The sequence below is a fragment of the Protopterus annectens genome, chromosome 5.part0, assembly GCF_019279795.1.
Source record: "Protopterus annectens isolate FY-2018-M chromosome 5.part0, PAN1.0, whole genome shotgun sequence".
NCBI lineage: Eukaryota > Metazoa > Chordata > Ceratodontiformes > Protopteridae > Protopterus > Protopterus annectens.
The window spans coordinates 120,150,873-120,171,019 of NC_056735.1; the positions used below are offsets into that span (position 1 = coordinate 120,150,873).

General features: G+C 38.7%; 1 protein-coding gene across 1 annotated transcript in view; it reads left to right on the top strand.

The window, feature by feature from the left end:
• Positions 1-20,147, top strand: part of OCA2 (OCA2 melanosomal transmembrane protein) — a 1,553,018-nt gene that overhangs the window by 1,042,954 nt on the left and 489,917 nt on the right. Inside the window, exon 19 of the mRNA XM_044071808.1 lies at positions 4,109-4,202. Within this exon, the coding sequence (XP_043927743.1) occupies positions 4,109-4,202 (94 nt within the window). The remainder of the gene's footprint in view (positions 1-4,108; positions 4,203-20,147) is intronic.

A 20,147-nucleotide genomic window follows, 5' to 3' on the forward strand; every position in this document is an offset into this window, starting at 1 on the left:
CTTCTTCCAACATATGGCTCCAATATATTCTTATGCCATACAAGAGGAAGCATAGTAAAGTGCATCAAACTGTTTATGGTTATCTGACACCATAAGTCCCACAGAGTGAGTAAAACTGGCATATTCTTTTATGTACTATCATTGAATAATACTGCTTTGTTCAGATGCAAAACATCACCCAGTCAAGCTTGTTATTTTTGTTCCATGCTGCTTGTCATGTAAACCTTTTGAGCTCTTTGGCATTTTTATTATCAAGTGTCTTGTGCCCCTGGAGGCCTCAGCAAGTTTCCTAATCCTGTGCTCTGTCCATCTGTAAAGATAGCCTAGTACTTTTACTAAATTAAGTTTTTAACAGGTTTCAACAAATGTAACATGTTCCAGCCTGTCTGTTCCTGCTTTAGTAGTGCATCATTTATCACTTTGTGATGTATTTTCCCATTCTGTACATTTTTGTTTTAAAGTTGGCATTTTGCCTCACAGTTTCTGTCTTGCTACTCTTGCTCTCACATTTAGGATTCTACATCTATTGTCTTTTATCTGGAACACTTAAGTGCCGTGGTGGTGCAGTGGTAGCATTGTTGCCTCACAGCAAGAGGTTCTCTTGTTTGATTCTTGACTGGAATGCCTTCTGCGTTGAGTCTACATGTTCTCCCCATGATCAAGTGGCCTCCGAAAGACATGCATGAATGGGTGTGCCTTTTCTGAAGGTTGGGTGTCAGGCTGGCAACTTGGCACCATAAAAATCTACTGCCAATCATTAGCAGACCGGAGTTCCGCTGTGGCGACCCCTAACCAGGAAAAGACAAACAAACTAGAACTGATGTTTAAGTCTTCAGTGTCATTGCAGAAACCTGTTATATATTACACAAGTTTGTTTACCTTCCCCAAAATTATATTTAGTTTAGCCTTCATTTTTCAGTCAAATCCCGTATGTCATATATCATATGTCCTATGTCATTGGATTCCAATGATTGTCCTCTTTCTGTAGGAGAATTTTATTCAAAATTAACTCTCTCTCTCTCTTACATGAACTTATTCCATAAATAAATGCTGCATGAACTAGAACTAATCATTTTAAACAAGACCACTGTTAAGCCTCCACAGGATCCCTCTGCAGATGCATTCTCTATTTAAATGTCATTGTGCACAACAAACTAGAAAGTAAGTGCAGTTACCTGGCACAGTTTCAACAAAATACGAGGTAAGTACACACAACTGCATACCATAACTAAATCTGATGGACTTTATAAACTGCTATTTATCCAGGTGACCTTTTTACATGAACTACTGCATATAGATATTTGTGTGGTCCTCATAGACCTATTAATGTGGCATGTATCAACTCAAAACCACAGCCTTTCCATTTTTTGTATGCATTGCAATTGTCCAAAGCAAGCAGGAAATGAGACCAAATTTCATTGATATTGCCTTCCATCAAAAAGCAGCTGCTTTTTGAAACTGCTCTGAAATTTCATTAGCTTCAAAATATTCCTCTTCCTCTTATGCAGTGCTAAAAAACCTGAACCCCATCCTGTCATCAGTGTCACAGATTTTGAAAACTTACAGCTTAAAAATCTATGAGTTCTAGCCTGTCCTCTGTCCATTACAAACTCCTAAGCCACACTATTTTTGTACCTTCTCTGCAGTACCAATATTTACTATGCATGTATTGTTATTTTGAACATTGTCAATAAGACTGCTGAGTCCCTTCCTTGTGTCGTCCAAGTAAGCCATTGGTTTAACTCTTACGTCTCTTCTTCCCCTTTCTCCTCTTGATTAGTATCTCCTTATTTAACCCAACACTCTGCTGTCATTATTAAAAGTGTATTATCTGTAGAGCCATTTCTGTTCCTTTAATCGTAGCCATGCAACACTTCACATCTGTCTGTGTTTACTACCATTCATCATCTTACTCCATATACATGTCTTATAAACAATGTATATTTCTAACTTCACCAAAATGGTAGCATTTTACTTACTTTGTACACTTAATGTATACATCATTGGTTGCAGTAAACTTAATTTTTTTAACATTTAACATTTTTGTTTTACTGGGAAAGAGCCCATTTTCAGCAGAGGCCTGGGAAGAAACACTCCAGAAGTATGTCTTTGTAATGTGGGTGGAAACAGGAGCACCAGGAGAAAACCCATGCATACACAAGGAGGACATGCAGACTCCACACAGAAGGCAACCCAGCTGAGAAATGAATTGGAGAACCTCTTGCTGTGAGGCAACAATGCTAACCCACTGCATCACTGCACCACCCACTCTGTTGAATGTGCTTTAAGTTGACAAGAGTTTAATGCTGTGTTTGTTCATATAAAGCACTTATGTTTGAGTGCTGTAAATGTCAACAATTGAAACACTGAACTTTGTAGTGTGAGCTCTGCTTATGTAGAGGTAAGTGGGGTTTTGGTGTAATGCCAAAACTTTCACATATTTATAAAGCTTTGGCAGCAGGGGTAGAAATGTGTGTGCAGGTCTTTGCAGGTTAGGGTCAAAATAAGATCTAGAAATGGGATAGAGTTAGTGTCATATATGGCTGCTCATGTTTGTTAAGGGATGGGAGTGTGTCTTCAGGATTTCTGAATGAGTCAGATTAAGAGCTAGGTAAAGGGATAGATTTATCAGTATGTGTGGCTGTTGCTGTTAGCAAAGAGAGTGCGCGTGTGTGTGTGTGTGTGTGTGTGTGTGTGTGTGTGTGTGTGTGTGTGTGTGTGTGTGTGTGTGTGTGTGTGTGTGTGTGTGTGTGTGTGTGTGTGTGTGTGTGTGTGTGTGTGTGTGTGTGTGTGTGTGTGTGTGTGTGTGTGTGTGTGTGTGTGTGTGTGTGTGTGTGTGTGCGTGTGTGTGTGTGCATGTGTGTGTGTGTGTGTGTGTGGCTTGGGTAATGGTACTGTTAGAGAAAGGGTTTTGGTAAGGTAATGTGTAGTTTTGGAATTAGGGGCATTGGCAAGGTTAGGGTTAAGATTAGCACACATGATTAAGTTGGTACATTGGCACAAGCCTCCTTCTCCATCCTTACTCATGAGTGCTAACTTTAAACTTGCCACTGTTAGGGTATATATATGCATATACGTGGATAGATATAGATAAGATGTACATGCGTATATGTGAATAGTTATGGATATAGATAAGCTTCGACACATGGTGCTGAAGTAGTGATGTAAGGGTGATTTACAGTAACTTCTGACGTAGTTAGAAAGTTACTAGAGGGAAGATATTGGTTAAAACTCATTTTTGAAGAAAAAAAAATTGTTTGCAACTCCCACTTCTGTATCATGAAACAGAAAAACAGATTTTGCAAGGGACCAAGGAGCTATTAAAACTCTTAATGATATAATTTAATGCAAGGTGTGCCTGTTGTATACCTTCTTCTTCCAGTGCCTTCAGTCCACAGAAAGCAGTAAAGCTCAGGGGAATCAAACCAACTATATTAAAATGCATTGCCCTTTATTTTGCCAACCAAGTGCTGAAATTGTATATGGTTAGTACAGGCCAAAGTGTTTTTTTTTTCTTAAAGTGTCACTCCAGCCACTCTTGTTTTGTCCATGTTTGGTCTATTGTTTTCAGGGTGTTGATATACTCCTAACATACTCCTAACAGACTATTCAAGAAATGTACACCTTTCCCTCTCGAACTGCACTGTAGCCATGAAGTGTTGTATGTACTTGAAATAAGAAAGAAAGAAACATAAGCATATGCCAAAAATGAGTTGCTAAAACTCCCACTCTTTGCTTGCTGAATAAGCTAAGGGAATTAATTGAATGAAGTGTAACTTAGATGACGATGAAGCTGTTTTTTTTTTTTTAATGTGGGCCATGAGAAAAATGAAGACTCAGGAATCCAGAGACTTATCTGCCTAAAATAGTAGGTGCCATACTAAGAAGCTGCTGGTTAATGCATAGCTGTCTGTAATGAAAAATTACCCTAGTTTTTGGGACAGAGTAAAGAAAGATCTGCAGTTTGCATTTTAAGGTGCCTTTAGAATACTCAGAAATCTATTATTTTCTGCCAAACTCAGCATCTTATAAATGTTTAGATTATTTTAATTGAGACACACAGAATTACTGTACTAACTTACTGCTTTGGCTGTCTTTTTATTAATAGATCCCTGTATTGCTCAATCTCAGTATGGATGCTGATGTCAACCTTCCAGTAAAACCCCTCATCTTTGCACTGGCAATGGGGGCCTGTCTTGGAGGTAAGATACATATATTTGTCAGCATCTGTCATGGGTGATTTCCTTTTAATACTTGCCACTTGTAAAATGCACCAATTTGAAAGGGATTTTCAGTATTGTGTTGATATTCCTGTTAGTATACTTTTGTAACAGGGTAATCATGTTTGACAAAAAGCTGGTTTGTTTATGAAAGTTTTTATTATTATTTATTTTTTATCTCATAAGAATCAAGGCCTGCATATTTTGCAGCTTTGCAAAATGAGTTACCTACATTTGTCAAATTGACTAAACTATGAAAGTCAGAGATTTTATGAATTGCAGACACAAATAGGGAAAGCTATAATTGAAATATATACTTCGGAGTTATTTAATATGCCATAAATGTAGTACAGTATGGCATGCTGAGAAACAATGATAATCGTCTCAGAAGAACAAGAAAGATTTCTGGCACTTGAAACAGATACAAGTGTTTATGTGCAAGACATTATAAACTCATATGCAGTTTTGAGGTTCAGCTTCTGGAAATGCTGTCAGCATAGAACATGGGGAGAAAGATTAATGAAATGATGAATGGCTTCCATGAAGTGTAATTCATGATGACAGGATCATTTGGCTCATATCATCTTACACGAGCCATAGTTGTAGTAAGAGTTGCAGATTATACTTAAACAGCATTATTCTTCTCAGAGCTTTGTCACAAAAAATCTTTAAAAATTATCCTACACATTTTTAGATTGTTCTACCATTTTTAACTTTACTATCATGGTGGAAGGCTGCTCAAGTCATGCAACACCCTTTTCGTGAATTAGGACTGTCTTACATTTCCTCTCAGCTGTCCATCCTCTATCTTCAGGTCGGTCCTGTCATTCTTGGCCATTTCTCCCTTTTTGAAAAGCTAATGTTCTACTTTTTATTTGAAACACATAAACACTTGTATCATTTTAATTTTTAGTTTTATGTCATAAAATCATTATACGTGTGTGCATGTATATATATCTTTACACACACACACACACACACACACACACACACACACACACACACACACACGCACACGCACACGCGCGCGCGCGCGCGTGCACACACATGCTCATGCATATGAGTGTGCACACACCCTCTCTCTCTCTTGCTTCATGTTGCACGCATCCCTTCTAGTACATCTGTCTTGTCTTTTTCCTTGCAAAGATTAATTCTGTTGGGACTGTCCAGAGCTGCACATACATATTTTAGATGGGGAGCTCACCAACTGCTGACAGGCGGTTTATGTCCAGCATACCTTTTGCATATCCATGAAACAAACAGCATCGGAATAGGGCATGTTGCAGGGACAGGTATGTATACCAGAGAATTTCCATTCTCTAGAGTAGGAGTCCCATCCTCGTGAAGCAAAACCCTTTTGCAAGCCTATTCAAGCATAACATGGACTAGTGGATGGGAAACTGCAAATTCACCCCTGGTCTGACACCTGTGTCTATGATAGACAGAAGCAGCAATAAAATCATGCCCATGTTTTCCTCCCAGGTAAACCATTTTTGCATTGTCCATCTGTCTATCTATATTTATATATGCTACCTTTATCTTTTTTCTTATGAATGATGTGTCTGCTCTTGCATTTGTTCCCAGTGTTGGAACTGGCTTTACTAATTACAGTGATATTTTGGTGAGCAGTTAATATCTCCAGGGTGCTTTGTAACACCTTTTTTGGCTAGTTCAAACGCTTGCCAATGTAAACCCAAACCTGCTATGCAAGATCCTGCTTCCATCACTCAGATGCAAATGATAATGTCAGCATACCCTTGTAGCCTTCCTTATGGATCGCTAATAAAATCTAATACCTGAGCTTTACAATAATCCAACAATTTTTTGAACTTCATAATCTGCATAGTGACAGATGGCATTTCTGAGAATTTCTTTTTGCACTACACACCTTAGGCTGTTATGTGGCAATTTTTCAGCCATTTGCACCAGTCTAATCCTTTGGCCAGCCAAGTAATTTTGCAACATAGACAGTGATGTCAGCTTTCAGACTCTGCTCGTTTACTCCTGCAATTGTGAGTATTTGCTCCCTTTTCTTCCAAGCATGGGGCCTAATGTACCTTACATTCCTGTAACCTCCCATCCCATTACCCTACTAAATACTGGGTCTACAGGAGAAGGTATGTGTTCTTCTTGGAAAGGAGATTGATGCTACTTTTTTCTTCCCTCTCATCTGTGAAATCTTTATCTCCACTGTTGATGTATCTATAGGAGGATCTAACCATGTCAGGATTTTATACAAATTGCGAAGAGATATATTTGAGGAAAGCATCTTTTTTTTATTATTGATTGTTCAGAACTCACCGTGGTTCAGTTGTTCTGTTTTAGCATTACCTGTGGTAGAGATAATGATGTTTGTGGGTCCCTGAGTGGAAAACGCAACTCCTGAGTCTTTAACAAGTCTATTTAAAGTTGATTTGCTCTTGCTACAATGGAGAGGGAGTCTGTTCCACAGACTGGGGAGTCTTTGGGACAAAAATCTATCCTACCAACAAGTTCTATTAATGTTGCAGACCAGGTTGAGGCCTTGCATGCAGGTTGCACGAGTGGAGTTTGACTTACAGATATACAGCAACTTCATCAAGACTGGGTCTGAGATGACCTTGTATGCCAGACATAGGTCACCTCTGAGCAGTCTGTATGAGACTGAGTACAGGGACAGGGCTTTTAGCCTATCTGTATAGGATAGATGCTTGAGACCCTGGATTTTCTTGGTCAGGAACCACTGTGGTCTCTCCAGCTGCTGCATGTGCTTTGCAAGGTACATGCTGAAGGGGGCACTGTACTCAATAATGGGTCTGATAAGGGAGTAATACAGGGATGTTATGACCTCCTTGTCCTGGATGAAATATGCTTACTTATGAGGTGGGCCATATAGAAAGCCTTCTGTACAACAGAGGCACTGTGGTGGTCAAAAGTCAGGTTGCTATCAACACAGGTCCCCATGTCATTCATGACTGATTACATGCTTAGCACATTGTTATTAATCATTACGGGTCTACTACTAGAGGTGGCTTCCCCTATTTTGACTGAGTGAGCCAGTTAGCTACCCATCTGGTAACATACCAGTTGATGCCTAGCTGGGAGAGTTTATCTATTAGGCCCGAGTGGGGAATAGTGTTAAAGGCTTTGGCTAGGTCAAGGTATGTAGTGTGCACCACCTTCCCCTCATCGTGGCTTTGGTCACTGTTTTGAGGAAGTCAACCAACTTTATCAGGCATGAGCTCCCTTTGACAAAACCAAACTATGTGGAGTCAAGTGTCTGGAGGCTGCCAATGTCCTTTTTTTATAAGGTTCATGATAATGCATTCCATGGCCTTGCAGATCAGGCCAGTTAGGCTGATGGGTCTATAATTGCCTGGGTTAGTGGACACTCCACCTTTATGTAGAGGGATGACAGTGGCTGTCCTCCATTTAGCTAGGTGAAAGCCAGTGCTCAGGCTTTGATTGAATTTACAGTCATCCCTAGAGAATGGTAGAATATGTGCACAAGATATTTAGAATAGCAGGATATGTTAGCACACATGTACAAGATGTTCACCATAATAGACAAAGCTAGCAAATATGTACAGGAGGTTCACCATAACAGGATAAGTTAGCACATTTTTATAAGATGTTCACTGAACCAGGTCAACAGATGTTAATTGTACAGGTTAAAAATAATGAAAGAAAATGCATGTGTATGTTAACAGGTTAGTGCGCATTAATTGCAAGAATATCCTGAAGTCATGAAAAAGTACTAAAAAGAAGCTTCTCGTAGTTTCTAGTATCTTAGCCTAAGGCTCTGCTTTTCCATGCAGGCACATAGTAAAACGGAAATGTATTCCTTATTAGGTTAAAATATATATATATATAAGAACTATGAAGTGTGATGTCTTCCAGCTTGGCAATTTTCTATTGGATATAGAGTAGTGGCCTGATGTATAAAATGTACCTTTCTGTTATATTTCTATTGGATGTTAGCAATAGTTTCCTAGACAAAATTTATCATCATAATAAAATTTTCTATATAACATGCTTGCTTTCTTTGTTCAGGGAGATGCGACTTTCTGAGTACTGTCTCCCACACATGTATTTTTCTATTTTAATAAAAGAGTTGTACATTGAACTGCCAAGATACTGTGTTTATTTTATTTAACAAGTTTTACCTTAATAGCTGGTGCTGTGACCCGGACTTTGAGAACTGCTTCTGCAGAAAAAAGGACTCTTTTACTGGGCCTTCTGACAGCTTTCTGTCAGGTGCACTTTTCTAAAGAAACAGATCACAACCACACCCTTTTCTTTGTTTGCTTTCCCTCCTGACAGACTTGCAGATGACCAAAAGGTAAGTTTGTTTTTCAGTATGAGTGTGTTACATATGAGTATGGGATATTATTAGAATTTGTGTTAGCACTGTAAACTTTTACTTTAACACTGGGTGTGAGTGTGGGATCTTTAAAAGAGCCTGAAAAGGGTATGCCCACAGGTTGTATGAATTCTAAATGTTCCAGAGATACTTGTTTATATTTAGATTTGTGGATTGCTTTGACAAAAAATGATTGGAAATTAGCTTTCCCTCTTGCAGGAATTTTTGACAGGGATAATTTGTCAAATTTACAAAAATGCTTAAAAGAGAAAGGTAATAAAATCCCTGCTGGCAGATGAAATCTAAAGAGAGAGAAAAACTGTTTATTCTTCGTGGCCTAAAATACAATAGTGCAAGATTAAAATCTCAGCTGCAGACTGCAAATAAGATGGTTGTCCATCTTCAACATGCTGATAGTAAAACTCAAGAGGATTCTGGATTTTGTACTCTTGGAGAACTTCAAAAGATGCAACTTACTCAGGATGAGTTGTCAGAAGATGACTATGTATTTAGTTGAGTAGTGCTTACCACCCCTCCTCCACCATACCCGCAGCCAGATTCCACTGACTCACCTCCATCACAGTCTTTGCAATCCCCACCATCCTCACCACCTTCTCAAAGTGTGAGTTCTCCTACAGATGCCTCTTCTACTCAGGCACCTATCTTTCCTCCTGCCATCAAGCAATTATCTGATTATTTTCCCTCTTCAAACGCACCCAGTGATTCTCCTGTAGCAAAACATACTCGGCATCAATAATCAAAAAAGTGTACAGTTAAGTACAATAATCAGGTAGCAGCAGATGCACATTCTTTTCAAATGTATTTAGGATTTCCTAAGCTACATAAACAAAAGGTTTTATTTCCTTTTTCCGGATGTGCTAAACTATGCCCACATCATTATGTTACTCAATTTCCTATAATTACTGACAGGGATGGTTAATTTGGTCATGATAAGTTTAATCCAGATGGAAATGACAAGGATGATGCCTCTTCAGAGGAGGATGAGAGTCCAGAAATAAAGCCTTCAGCTGCTGAATTGCACCCTCTGTGTCAGGTACCCAGTCCTGCACATGGCAGAGACCGAGATGCCCCCTCCACAATACATGTTGTACGTGCCTGCTCTGCACTAGCTTTTCAAACTATCTTGTAATTTCTAGTACCTTAGCCTGAGGCCCAGCTTTTCCTTGCAGGCACAGAAAATAGATAACAACTATGAAGCGTAATTTCTTCCAGCTTGGCAATTATCTATTGGATATAGAGTAGTGGTCTGATGTATAAAATACATCTTTCTGTTATATTTCTATTGGATGTTGTCAATAGTTTCATGGACAAAATTTATTATCATAATAAGATTGTCTATACAACATGCTTGCTTTCATTGTTCGAGTAGGTATGACTTTCTGCGTACTGTCTCCCACACGTGTTTTTCTATTTTAATAAAAGAGTTGTACTTTGAACTGCCAGGAGACTAAGTGTTTTATTAACAAGTTTTACCTTAACGTAATACATGTCCATAAGATGCTCATCATAATGGGAGACGTTCACACATATAAATGGAGAAGTTCACTGTAACAGGAGATGTTAACACACATATCTGAGACATTCACCATAACAAAGAATTAATACCAGACCCCAACTTTATTTCAGTCCTTTTCCATAAGGGCTAGAAGGGTCTGACTGGGAGAGTACTGCCCATCCAGTCATGTAGGTTATGCATGAAAAGGATCATGGTACTAGTATGCTTTATCTCTAAGGGGATTATTTTACATAAAAGGGGTATTCTCTGTGAAAGACACCTATCCTGCCAACAGGTTCTGTTTATGCTTGGGTAGTAGTTTAAATCTCTTGAATGGGCTTTTAGGGTGGCATTAGTTCTGTGAATATGTAGGAGGTAATGTAGGACCATAACAGAAGATGTTAGCACATATGCACTAGATGTTTATAAAAATAGGAGATGTTTGAGAGGGAAACTCTTGAAGTAATTGCCATCTTCTGCGATGTTCTTTCTTTTTGGCCTACCCACATCCATGCATATAGCTGTATTTTTAAGTTTATGCTTATTTAATATGATACTAAGTAACTGTTACAGCTTCTTTTGGGATAACTGGAATGTGCCATGGGGCAATGCCAGCTTTGTATTGTGTACCACATCAGTCACTGAATATAATACACTGGCAAGAGGCCTTCATTACCTTCTGGAGAGAGGCCTTCATCGCTCAGGGAGAAAAGTTTGCAGTATGTTTTACTGCTCAGCATTGTCTGTCTTTCATGAAGACATGATGTTATGAACAGTGTACAGACAAGTGTACTCTAAAGCATGGGACTCATAGAAAGTCTCATTTCTGGTTTTGTAAACTTCTTGCATCCACACCTACCAGTGTGAGTTTGTTGCGAATGGTAGCATTGTTCATTACTTGCACTCACTGTATTTGTAATAATCCTGGGTTGTGTACTTCAGGCTTTGTGTTTCTAATAGAGAGTCAGGTTTTCATATTCTGTTCTAGTGGTCTCTGTTCCTTAACCTTAACTGAAAAAGGATGCCGCTGACAGGTCAGCAGAACTATGCTTTCAACAAATAAACTGACTTAGAAGACTCCTGACAGGTTTTATTTGCGCTTTTGTTATCCACAGGTGGCCATCTTCTCTGTTCCTTTGTGTGCAGCTTAATATTTTGCAGACAAGAGAAAGCATTTTAGCTCTTTAAATCCCCAATCCTTCTTATCCTGAAATCTCTTGATAACTTGTATATCTTTAATGTCTTCTGCTTTCTTGTAACATACAAGTTTAAAGAGGGATATTTTAAACAAGGATATTTTATGTTTGCACTGCAGAAATGCAGGAGTCCAGCAGTGCCATGTGGATGAAATGGTGAGATAGAAATTCTTAGTCTTGTTGTTATCTTTTCGGCCTCATTTTATTGTTTGCCTTCCTTTGTGCATGGAGACTTCTTTTGCTATTCTGTTTCATAACTTTTTTTTTGCAACTAAAACCTGAAATTCTGTTCTCTTTCATTGAGGAGAGCCTTATAATTTAAGTGAGCACTTAGATGAATATTAAGTCCCTGCTATTTTCTTTGCTTGAACAGTACAACTGGCTTTCTTTTTCAGAAAAGTGCTTGATTTAAAGTACTGCGTTTTAATCCACACCTAAATCATATGCATGATTTCTGTCAAGTTTACACATTGTCTCAGAATTTTGTGCACAATATGTATGCATGTGTATATGTGCACATGCAGACACACACACACACACACATACACACACACACACATATCAATATATATATATATATATATATATATGGCTCTACTTTAAATCGTCCACTTAGGAGAACACTGACTTACATAACAGCGAGACTACAACAGCAAAGGTTTAAAACAGTGAACTCCCGGAATGGCAAATTTCACCCCCAGGAAACTGACCACTTGGCCACCACTAACAATCACAACATTATAAACAAATTAAAGCCACCAAAATTTTATTTATTTTATTTTACATTTGTTGACCGGGCTAGTCTAGCTGGAATTATTTCCATTTTCAGTAGAGGCCCGGGGAGAAAAGCTCCACAAGATATACAAAAAACATACATTTGAAGTCATATACAAGAAAATCAGCAGGATAAATGTAAAGACAAATAAAAAAGTTAGTATACAAAAGCAATTTACAAGTAGGAAGTGATATCATTTCCTATAAACAAACTAAACTACTGAGAAGCATGAATCAGGGAAAGGTGGTAGGGAGAGGAAGTGGGAGAAAAAGTAAGAGTAAAGTAAAAGAAAGGATAAGAAAGGATTAAGCAAACTTTCAGAGAAGAGGAAAAGAAGTAAGTGAGAGAAAGGATAGTTGTTCAAGGAAGAGGGATAGTGATGTGGGGGAAGTAAGGAGATAGAGTGGGGTAGAAATTTAGTCAGGTTTAGTGCAGGAACATGTAAGGCTGCACCCTCCATACCTCCCTACATAACTATACCAACTCTAAGATTTCACTACAGTGGAGAAAAGGGTAAAGGTCATTATGGTGGCCAAGTGTTTAGTTTCCCAGAGGTGATATTCGCTTTTCCTGGAGTTTGCTATTTTAAACCTTTGCTGTCGTTATCTCGTTGTTATATGAGTCAACATTCTGGTAAGTCAACGATTTCAAGGGGAACCGTATATATATATATATATATATATATATATATATATATATATATATATATATATATGATCCATCAATATGTTTGAACTTTCACTACTTCGAACCCCACTTCACCGAGTCCAGTTGTTCGAAGTAGTGAAACTTCAAAAATTGACTTCAACAGTCACACTACAGCACGGAATGGGAATATTCCCTTTCTCTGTTGTGTGATCTTGGAGTTGGTGTATTTAAGTAGGGGGGTGTGGGGGCACCCTCATAGAGATGCAGGGGCTTGTCCCCCAGCAAAAACATGTTTTACTGTTTTTTTTTTTTTTTTTTGGGTAGCCTGGGGAACTAGACTTCAGCAAAAGTGCACTACTTTCATTTAAGCGGACTTTTGCTGAAGTATAGGGTCTACTGCTCTATTTTGATTTCAAAGAAGTGCATTTTCGATGTAAAGCAGTAGACCCATATATATATATATATATATATATATATATATATATATATATATATTTAGTAAAGCATAACTACATAACTACATACACTGTATATGTGAAATATATCTATGTATCAGTATGGCAGAAAAGAAAAACAGTAGTTGCATTGGTAAGGTGCATTTATTTCTCTTTTGTTAATCCTTATTGATTTCAGAGCTGGTGATATCACTACTCATTGTTATCTCCTGCAATATGACAGTAGAGTTCCTAAAAATCACCCTCTGCTCAAAGCATTGTGGTGTTGACTCCTTCTGCTCCATGAACTTGTTGGTTAAGTTTTTGTAGTGAAGAGAACAGATGATACGTTTTGCTAATATTCCTTATAATAAAGCTGATCAGAATTTGAAACGTGTGCTGGCTATGCAAAACTAGTGAGGCTATAAATATTTAGTTTTTGCAGAACAAAAAAAATAACATTACAGTAGCTGAAGCCTGCATTTATTCATGAAGTTATTTCTGAGCTGTGAATGACGTGTGCATTAAGGGACGCTGTCTGGATATTGGATTGTTCATTGACTGCTGGCAGAAATAATGACATTAAAGCTGTGATGTTTAATTTTTCCAGCAGTAGTGTTCCTAATATTTGAAATGTGCATTTGTAAGTAACAATCATTGAACCATTTGCTTTTGTTGTTTTGATCTCTTTTATATTTGAGATTGCAGATTCATTACAGAAACAAAATATCAAGGCAATCACTTCGGCTTGAGCACTTGTTGAAAGGACACACTGTTCTTAATCATGTTTTATTTATCAAATGTTATCAACACCACAAAGAAGTTAATGTCCCATCTCTCAGTAGTTTCACAAGTAATAAAGAATCAAATCTCGTATTATCATAGTTAAATACCCAGCATCACCATTATTTATCCTGTACTCAGATGATGTCATGATTGCATTCGTGGGTGTTGACATTTCCATATTTGTTTAACGCACTATTTCGGTGTCCACCCATAAACCATTTTGCAATTTTCATGAGGATAACTCCCTGTAGTCCCAAGACATCTGATTTATCATCAGATATCAGTGTGAATCACTTGGTGGTGTAAACATTGGCGCTAGGTGATTTTATGACATTGACTAACGTTGATGTAACATCTCAACACTATGTAAAAATGGGAAAATGGAATTGATGATAACGATGCCGATAAGTAACAGCCGATTCGTTTCTTGAAAACAGCAAGAGCCACACAAGAACCCAGGGCCGTTGTAGTACAGTAAGTAATTGTTTTATTTTTTTAATTTGCCTAGTCAATATTCCCCAGTCCTAAAGGCTGCGCATATGGAATGATTCAAATGTAGTATGGATGAACATTTACCTCACTGCTGCAACACGCCCCATTTCTGCAGTGCTTAACATATGATATAATCTTATTACACTAAAAATAGTTTTACTTGTTAATATATGAAACATCCTTATTACACAGAAAATGATAAATACAATTGTGTTTTTTTTCAATGAAATTAATTGCTATACATTTAATATAAATCAGCACACCTGTGTAATATGTGACACACGTTTACTACATAATGAGAAACCAGTGAAGTAATGACTTGCTATTGAAAGGTTGTGATGTAAGAACTTTCACATTAACAGCCATTTGTAGAGAGTTGCACATATAACAAGCTTTAGCAGTTGTTGTACAGCCAGTTTCCAAACAGCAGTTGAAATGAATGGACTATAGTTTGTAGCTGACCTCTAGAAGTCTGGATAATGAGGCACCAGAGATGGTACTGATCAGACATTGTTTATAAAACCATTTTACCAGCTGTTCAGCATCTCCTGATATTTCTATGCCTTTGTCTCTAATACAAAAGTAATTATCTTTTGTGTAACTTTCCTATGGGTAAGTCACCATTTCTCTAATTAATCATTACTACTGAATGGCAGAGCTCAAGTTATGCCTCTGTATTTGTGACATTGTTCTCAATATCTAAATAACTACTGAAAACTCTTCTTCTGTCACCATGTTTCCTTCCTGCAACCAAACAGTGCCTCAGTTTGCCACCTCTCCCAAATGCTTGAAGCTGTTAACCTGTGGCACTATTCTCCCTTCAGTCTCAATTTTCAGATTCTTTTGATTTCCCATTTGCTGCCATTACAGCTCTCTTATCTGTACTTAGTTTCATCCCATGTGCCTTCAGTTTTGGATTCCATTCCCCTAATCCTTTGCTGCACTTTGACCATATTGGTGTAGCTAATGGCATTGGAGGTGTCCATCCTACGCCGATATGGTCATGGCTCAATGGGAAGAGGAGTGTATGTTTTCAACACCAAGTTTTTCATCAATATGTCCCTTTCTATCATAGATTTGTGGATGATCTGTTCCTTGTTTGGAAAGGCTGTCATGATGAGTTAGTCAAGTTTCATCAAGATTTGAACTCCTCTACCAGTTCTTTGAAGTTTTCTCTGAACTATTCAGATATTCAAGCTGAATTTTTGGATGTGCTTTTAACCAGACAGGTTGATGGTTCCTTCTGTACTGGTATATATAGGAAACCCTGTTATAGGAATTCCCTGTTGCATCGATATAGCATGCACCATTACATGTGTTTAAGAATATAGTTAAGGGACAGGGGTTGAGAGCCTCTAGGCTAAATGGGACAGATGATGGTTTTAAATCTGAGTTGTTATGCTTAAAAGGCAAGCTGACTGACAGAGGCTATAAAGAAAAGGAGGTTGATGCTATACTTTGTAGCATACCTCCACTTAGACCCAGAATAGCTAGACCACACTACTCTGTAAATTCCACTGATTCCAATGGTAGGAGACCAACTCCCATTAGACCTACTAATATCTCTGTTCCTCTAATGTACACCACTGAAACTAGGATGACAATGAATGTTATTAAAGACACTGGAACATATTAACAACGGACCCCAACATCCGGAGACTTGTAGGTAATACTCCCAGATTCTTATATAAGAATAAGAAAAATCTAAAAAGATTATTATACTATCCAGATAACCAGAAACCTGGTGTGTCTGAGTGTGGAGCCAGTACATTGACATGTGGAGCATGTAATTTTTGTAACTATGTAGACAGTAGTGGGTGTTTTCAACATGCTGATAATGGACGTAGGTTTGATTTTAAGGTGCATGCAACCTGTCTGACTCCACATGTGGTCTGCCTTGCCAGCTGCATAGTCTGCCAGGCATTTTATGTTCATAGCTTCATAGGTTCATAGGTTGGTACTAGGCTATCAGCCCTAGGGCCTATACAAGCCTAGCCATAACAATTCCCTGGCTATTTCTTCCCACACTATATACTTCCCTGGACCCCTGTCTAGCAGGGCGACTAACGTGATCCCCGGGGTGAATTTCCTTTCTCCCATCCAATCGTCAAGGTTCCTTTTGAAGAGGATCAAAGAGGCACTCTGCTTGACATGTATGGGCAATCTATTCCAGAGTCTGGGGAGTCTCTGGGTCAGGAACCTATCCCTCCAGCATGTTTTGTTTATTGTGATGATAAGGTTTAGATCCTGGAGCATGTGGCTCTGAGGGATTGGGATTTTTAAGTGTAGCATGTCTAACAGCTCTGGGTTTGACATGGCCTTGTATGTTAAGCAAAGATCGCCTCTGAGTAGGCGATATCGACAGAGTATAGCTGGAGTTTTTAAGGTGGTCAGCGTGGGGCATTTGCTTTAGGCCTGTGATTCTTTTAGTGAGGCATTTCTGTGGCCTTTCCAGTTGTTGCAGATGTCTTGAGAGGTACATACTAAACAGGGCGTTGTACTCTATAATGGGTCAAATGAGGGATGAGTACAGAGGGACAATGACCTCCTTTTTCTGGATGAAAAGCTCTTAGTGATGAGGTGTGCCACATAGAAGGATTTCTTGACTGTTGTGGTGATGTGGTTATCGAAGGTGAGACCACTGTCCACCTGTGTCCCTAAGTCTCTTATCAAACTTTCTGTGTTTAGTGTACTGCCATCTATATGGTAATTCAGGGATACATGTTTTTTTCCCAAAGGGATAACTATACATTTCTTGGCATTGAGCTTGAGCCCATGGCTCTGGCAACAAGCATCTGTTTCTGTAAGGCCCTTTTGTAGAGTATTCACATCATTTGGGGATTCAATAATGGCTCCCAGTTTGCAGTCATCTGCAAACTTTGTTATTCAGAGTCCCTTAGTGTTGGCGGTACTTCAGAGAAGTAGATGCCAAACAACAGCGGTCCCAGGACTGAACCCTGAGGTACTCCACTTGTCACTTGTCTGGAGCTGGATTTGGAGTTGGCTACTTTTACGGTGTGGGTTCTATCAGTAAGCCAGTTAGCAACCCATTGGGTGACGTAGGGATTAATGCCCAGCTTAATAAGTTTATCTATGATTCCAGAGTGGGGGATGGTGTCAAAGGCCTTGGCAAGGTCTAGATAGGCTGTGTGGACCACCTTACCCTTGTCCATGGCTCTGGAGACTGATTCAAACAAGTCAATCAAGTTCAGGAGACAAGATTGGCCCTTCACGAACCCAAACTGGGTGGGGTCCAGTGTTTGAAGGTTGCCAATGTCTTTGTTTATAAGTTCCATGATAATACGCTCCATCGCCTTGCAGATAAGGCTCGTCAGACTGATGGGACGGTGGTTTCCGGGATCCAAGGTGGATCCCTTGTGGAGTGGGATAACTGTAGCTGGGGGCAAAAACACTTTCAGTTTTGGGTCATGTAGTACACAGCCCAGGATGTCATATGAGTATGGGATATTATTAGAATTTGTGTTAGCATTGTAAACTTTTACTTTAACACTGGGTGTGAGTGTGGGATCTTTAAAAGAGCCTGAAAAGGGTTTGCCCACAGGTTGTATGAATTCTAAATGTTCCAGAGATACTTGTTTATATTTAGATTTGTGGATTGCTTTGACAAAAAATGATTGGAAATTAGCTTTCCCTCTTGCAGGAATTTTTGACAGGGATAATTTGTCAAATTTACAAAAATGCTTAAAAGAGAAAGGTAATAAAATCCCTGCTGGCAGATGAAATCTAAAGACAGAGAAAAACAGTTTATTATTCGTAGCCTAAAATACATATAGTGCAAGATTAAAATCTCAGCTGCAGGCTGCAAATAAGATGGTTGTCCGTCTTCAATATGCTGATAGTAAAACTCGAGGATTCTGGATTTTGTACTCTTGGAGAACTTCAAAAGATGCAACTTACTCAGGATGAGTTGTCAGAAGATGACTGTATTTAGTTTAATGCCTACCACCCCTCCGCCACCATACCCGCAGCCAGATTCCACTGACTCACCTCCATCACAGTCTTTGCACTCCCCACCATTCTCACCACCTTTTCAAAGTGTGGGTTCTCCTACAGATGCCTCTTCTACTCAGGCACCTATCTTTCCTCATGCCATCAAGCAATTATCTTCAAACGCACCCAGTGATTCTCCTGTAGCAAAACATACTCGGCATCAACAATCAAAAAAGTGTACAGTTAAGTACAATAATCAGTTAGCAGCAGATGCACATTCTTCTCAAATGTATTTAGGATTTCCTAAGCTACATAAACAAAAGGTTTTATTTCCTTTTTCCAGATGTGCTAAGCTACGCCCACATCATTATGTTACTCAATTTCCTATAATTACTGACATAGATGGTTAATTTGGTCCTGATAAGTTTAATCCAGATGGAAATGACAAGGATGATGCCTCTTCAGAGGAGGATGAGAGTCCAGAAATAAAGCCTTCAGCTGCTGAATTGCACCCTCTGTGTCAGGTACCCAGTCCTGCACATGGCAGAGACCGAGATGCCCCCTCCACAATACATGTTGTACGTGCCTGCTCTGCACTGGCTTTTCAGACTATCTTGTAGTTTCTAGTACATTAGCCTGAGGCCCTGCTTTTCCTTGCAGGCACAGAAAATAGATAACAACTATGAAGCATAAGTTCTTCCAGCTTGGCAATTATCTATTGGATATAGAGTAGTGGTCTGATGTATAAAATACATCTTTCTGTTATATTTCTATTGGATGTTAGCAATAGTTTCATGGACAAAATTTATTATCATAATAAGATTGTCTATACAACATGCTTGCTTTCATTGTTCTAGAAGGTATGACTTTCTGCATACTGTCTCCCACACGTGTTTTTCTATTTTAATAAAAGAGTTGTACTTTGAACTGCCAGGAGACTAAGTGTTTTATTAACAAGTTTTACCTTAACATAATACATGTCCATAAGATGCTCATCATAATGGGAGACGTTCACACATATAAATGGAGATGTTCACTGTAACAGGAGATGTTAACACACATATCTGAGACATTCACCATAACAAAGAATTAATACCAGACCCCAACTTTATTTCAGTCCTTTTCCATAAGGGCTAGAAGGGTCTGACTGGGAGAGTACTGCCCATCCAGTCATGTAGGTTATGCATGAAAAGGATTGTGGTACTAGTATGTTTTATCTCTAAGGGGATTCTTTTACATAAAAGGGGTATTCTCTGTGAAAGACACCTATCCTGCCAACAGGTTCTGTTTATGCTTGGGTAGTAATTTAGATCTCTTGAATGGGCTTTTACGGTGGCATTAGTTCTGTGAATATGTAGGAGGTAATGTAGGACCATAACAGAAGATGTTAGCACATATGCACTAGATGTTTATAAAAATAGGAGATGTTTGAGAGGGAAACTCTTGAAGTAATTGCCATCTTCTGCAATGTTCTTTCTTTTTGGCCTACCCACATCCATGCATATAGCTGTATTTTTAAGTTTATGCTTATTTAATATGATACTAAGTAACTGTTACAGCTTCTTTTGGGATAACTGGAATGTGCCATGGGGCAATGCCAGCTTTGTATTGTGTACCACATCAGTCACTGAATATAATACACTGGCAAGAGGCCTTCATTACGTCCTGGAGAGAGGCCTTCATTGCTCAGGGAGAAAAGTTTGCAGTATGTTTTACTGCTGAGCATCGTCTGCCTTTCATGAAGACATGATGTTATGAATAGTGTACAGACAAGTGTAATCTAAAGC